At 41.4% G+C, this 5,000-nt stretch overlaps 1 protein-coding gene across 1 annotated transcript in view; it reads left to right on the top strand.

The window, feature by feature from the left end:
• Positions 1-5,000, top strand: part of LOC138006593 (uncharacterized) — an 8,191-nt gene that overhangs the window by 220 nt on the left and 2,971 nt on the right. The window contains exons 2-3 of the mRNA XM_068853027.1: positions 1,105-1,445; positions 3,667-3,816. Of these exons, the coding sequence (XP_068709128.1) occupies positions 1,105-1,445; positions 3,667-3,816 (491 nt within the window). The remainder of the gene's footprint in view (positions 1-1,104; positions 1,446-3,666; positions 3,817-5,000) is intronic.

The raw sequence follows: 5,000 nt of genomic DNA, 5'->3' as shown, positions 1-5,000 counted from the left end.
TTTAGTCGATTACGTCGAATTTAACTCCGTTCGCCTTCAATATTCCCGGTCTCCACTCGGACAGGCTGAAGATCATCCCAGAAGATCTCTGACGACCGGGGCGATTGAGACGACCTCGATCTTCCGGATAGAACTCAGAACTTTTCGAACAACCTGTGAAGCTTACGGAGCTGGCTGATTGAAACTTTATCAAAAAGGCGACAGCGAAAAAACCTCCAAACACGTACTTTAAATAATAATAATAATAATAATAATAATAATAATAATAATAATAATAATAATAATAATAATAATGAACTTTATTTTCGTGTCAACTGTATTGATCGGACACCTCAAGGAAATGAAATCAATCCATATCAAATCGTTGGTTGGTTTTTGAGGAGACGGGGAAAACCGGAGTACCTACAAGAAGAGAAAAGTCTCGGAGCAGAGTCCTTGCATTTAAAGAGCCAAAGCCATAGCTTTTGGGGGCTAGACACATGCATTTCACGTTTTGATGCGTAAATTTATTGGTTGCCCCTGCGCACGAAAAACTCTTTTAAAGGCGATTTTAATGTTTTTTGCAGCACGTTCCTTTCGTTAGTCGCAAAAGTATTTACGGTGACGTCTATGTTGCCCTAGACCGTTTCGAAAGAAGATGCGCGCGGAATCCACTAGCAAATCCACTTCGCGTACGAAAAGTCACGATACGCTCGCCAAAACACTTTCTCCTGGGATTATTGTGAGGTCGACTTGTGGCAAGTCTAACGTTGCCCCTGTCAACGACATTAGGAAAGTATTTAAGAAACGACGACGGCTACCGCAACGAAAACGTCTCTTCAAAAAAGAAGTTATCCTTTAACAGGGTTGGTACAGACGGATTTGAAGCGAAAAGAGAGAATGAAAGTTTTCTATTGATTGCATGCATTGTCGTCACGACCTTAAGGCGCCCACGAACGAGGAAGCAATGTTGCGGAAACAGTTGTCGAGGAAGCAAAATTTGTTTCCCGTGGATCCCCCCAACCCCCCCCCCCCCCCTCCCATACTGGTTACGGGCCTGTGAAGTAACGTTAAGTTACGATTAATCCTATAAGACTATAGAAAGTATCTAGTATTGATGTATAGTGTTGGCAACTGAACAAAAGAGACGGAAGGCTCTGCCGGACGAGAGTGCCGCAGTTGGAAAACAAATGGAGCCCTCCACAAATGTCTTCGCTCTCCTGTCGCGAATCTTGCTTTCTTGTGCATTTCTTCGAGTCGATGCACTCAATTTCGCCAGCATTGACTCTGGTGGTGATAATTTCAAGCTTCAATGGGCGTACAACAATGAGAGGTTGATCTTCAACATGACTTGTAAAACAACAGGCTGGTGCGCGGTTGGTTTCACCACAACCGCTGACGGAAGACGAATGCTGAACTACGATATAGCTCTTGGTGGTGTGGCATCAAATGCAGGATACCTTAATGTAAGTAAGCGATTAGAGTGACAGTTTATCGCTTATTTCTTTCTCTTTTTTTTTTTGCGCAAGTTGTTTGACTGTCGATCCGAACTCCTTTGACTTGATTCGACTCAAAAAGGAGTGTTAAAAAAAATTAGGGAATTTCATGAATGAGAAGTGAAGATCACTTCGGCGCGTGCAGCGGCAACACCACAAAGCAAGAATATTATTTGGTTAAAAGAAAGTAAAATTTTCGTGCTGCACGTGCGGCAAGCATTTAAGTGCATTTCTTTCCGGACTCCACAAACAACAACGTGAAACTAAATTTCGGGTTTTGACGACGACGTAATTATACAACAATGAACTTTTCATTTTTCTACCTTTATTTTTGCATCGTTTGTTCCAACCCAGTTATATGGTAGCTGGCTCTTAAGCCTGCTTTCCATATGATCATCCTGATCGCCCCAATCGTTTCAAATAATGTTAAGAGGCGATCGGGACGATTTTATGCAAACACAACCCAGAGACGATCGCTGACGACGCGGGCGATTGAGACGACCTCGATCTTCTGGATAGAACTCAGAACTTTTCCAGCAACCTGTGAAGCTTACGGAGCTGGCTGATTGAAACTTTATCAAAAAGGCGACAGCGAAAAAACCTCCAAACGCGTACTTTAAATAATAATAATAATAATAATGAACTTTATTTTCGTGACAACTGTATTGATCGGACACCTCAAGGAAATGATATCAATCCATATCAAATCGTTGGTTGGTTTTTGAGGAGACGGGGAAAACCGGAGTACCTACAAGAAGAGAAAAGTCTCGGAGCAGAGTCCTTGCATTTAAAGAGCCAAAGCCATAGCTTTTGGAGGCTAGACACGTGCATTCCACGTTTTGATGCGTAAATGATTTATTGGTTGCCCCTGCGCATGAAAAACTCTTTTAAAGGCGATTTTAATGTTTTTTGCAGCACGTTCCTTTCGTTAGTCGCAAAAGTATTTACTGTGACGTCTATGTTGCCCTAGACTTTCGAAAGTAGATGCGCGCGGAATCCACTCGCAAATCCACTTCGCGTACGAAAAGTCACGATACGCTCGCCAAAACACTTTCTCCTGGGATTATTGAGAGGTCGACTTGTGGCAAGTCTAACGTTGCCCCTGTCAACGACATTAGGAAAGTATTTAAGAAACGACGACGGCTACCGCAACGAAAACGTCTCTTCAAAATAGAAGTTATCCTATAACAGGGTTGGTACAGACGGATTTGAAGCGAAAAGAGAGAATGAGGAGATTTTCTATTGAATGCGTGCATTGTCGTCACGACCTTAAGGCGCCCACGAATGAGGAAGCAATGTTGCGGAAACATTGTTGCGGAAACAAACATTTCCCGTTTACGGCCCCAGGAAACAGTTGTCGAGGAAGCAAAATTTGCTTCCTGGGAAGCAAAACTGTTTCTCAGAAACATGTTGCTTCCTCAGCAAATGTTTCCTCGTTTGCGCGTCGAGGAAACATTTCGGGAAACAGTTTCCCCAACAATGTTTTCTGGTTTGTCAGGGGCACCCAACGGGAATATAGTTCAAAACCACTTAAACATAGCATTGTTTAACGTATTTAAATCGTAGATATAGGCATATTTTTATCCCCTAAAAATTTTTCATCTGTTCGGATTTCCTAGCTGAAAGTCTAGTGGTCCGAAAATTTTAGGGATCAAAACTTACTTTTTCGAAAATTTTAGCCTGAAAAAAGGCTCCCGAAAATTCTAGGTGACCTTTTTGAGGTAAAAATCCGTTAAAATGGGCAATTATACCATTTTTTAGATGTTCGAAAATCCTAGGACAGGCAGGCAAGCAATAAATTTTACAACAAATGTTCACCGCGATGTTGCTTCAGTCAATAAGAAAGAGAATTGTACAAATCTGCGTGCCGCACGTGTAGAACGATTAATTTTCGTCTTTAGCCAATAATAATAATATTGTTTCATGGCATTGGTTACGGTGGCAATAGGGAAATTAACACTACTGTCAAATCAAGTTGTATTGTTCATTGTTCCTACAGGGATTCAAAACACCAGAGCGTTGACACTAGAGTAGTGTCAACACTAGTGTTACACCTATCAAATGTGACAGCAACCATGATTGTCTCTGACATAGCCGACTGTCTCTTTTGAACTCCCTATTTAGAAACCATGCTAACAAATCAATTAAATTTCGATAGTCTTGACTACAAATCGCTGTCTTTTACGCACAGGGATACCGAAGCACGGGATTTACAGTGCCACGAAACGACCCGACATCAAACTACAATTTGATACGAGCCACAGAAGAAAACGGATTTACTAATGTGCAATTTTATTGGATTCCGGCCACAGAAGGCGACGACAAAGATGTTCAGATTGGGGTAAAGCCTCGTTTTCGCTAGCAAGTTTTCTTTGACATGTTTCCTTGGCAGTGTAAATGGCTAGCATACTAGTTTTTGAACAAGGACAATTGTCAAGGAAAAACTTGTCAAGGAAAACGTGCTAGTGTAAATGAGGCTTAAGACTTTACATTTCTTCTTTATATTTAATTTGTGATAATATACATGAAAAATTACTTCGTTCTCAATGGCCAAAAAGAGAACAGCTCCCATGTTTCAAATGCACGTCATTAAGTGTACAGTTAAATGACGTTTGAACGAGATTCTTGTAAAAGGTTGAATTTGACAAACGTAATCTGTTTCAACCCATGAACTTCATAGGCGCACGCTGTCAAAGTTTCCCTTGTTTTGATTTTCTGTCCTCATTGTTTTCAAGTACATGTATTATCATGAGAAAATATGGATTTATCAAACGTGTTGATAAAGGTAAAATTACCACCGTGAACGATTTGGAAAGCTGACGTTTCGAGCGTTAGCCCTTCGTCAAAGTGAACGGAGGAATTGTGGGTGTTATTAGTTTTTATGCGGGTCAGGGCGGTGGAGGAGCTTTTCCATTGGTGGAAATATGGCAACATGAATTTGTGACTACATTAATGGAATGAGAGGCATTCATTGATTTCGCGAGGATAGAGTGTCTCAGGACCGAATTGATCTGTTAAAATCATTGACCACTTTACATGCATCTCCGCAAATGTCATCTATTGTATAACCTGCACACTATGTAAGGACACCTACACAGGCGAAACAGGGAGAAGATTGGCGGACCGCTTTCGCGAACACAGATGCATCAAAACCAGTTGCGCGCCATTTTAATCTTCCTAATCATTCCCACCACAACATGACAATTTGCGACCTATCCTTACACGACGAGAACACACAAAGCCGCAAGAATCTGGAACAAAAATTCAACTTTCAACTAGGTACACTCTATCCTCACGGAATCAGTGAACGCCTCTCATTCCATTAATTTATTCACAAATCCACCAATGGCAAAGCTCCCCCATACCCGCATAAAAACCAACAACACCCACAATTCCTTCATTCGCTCTGATAAAGGGCTAACTCTCGAAACGTCGCCATTCCAAATCCTTCACGGTGGTAATTCGACCTTTATCAACATGTCTCATAAAACCAAATTTTCCTGTTTCTTTCTCCCGCCGATGCAG

This window comes from Montipora foliosa, chromosome 6 (genome assembly GCF_036669935.1).
Source record: "Montipora foliosa isolate CH-2021 chromosome 6, ASM3666993v2, whole genome shotgun sequence".
Lineage (NCBI taxonomy): Eukaryota > Metazoa > Cnidaria > Anthozoa > Scleractinia > Acroporidae > Montipora > Montipora foliosa.
Note: the sequence above shows the minus strand (reverse complement) of the source record. Positions and strands in the feature narration are given on the sequence as shown.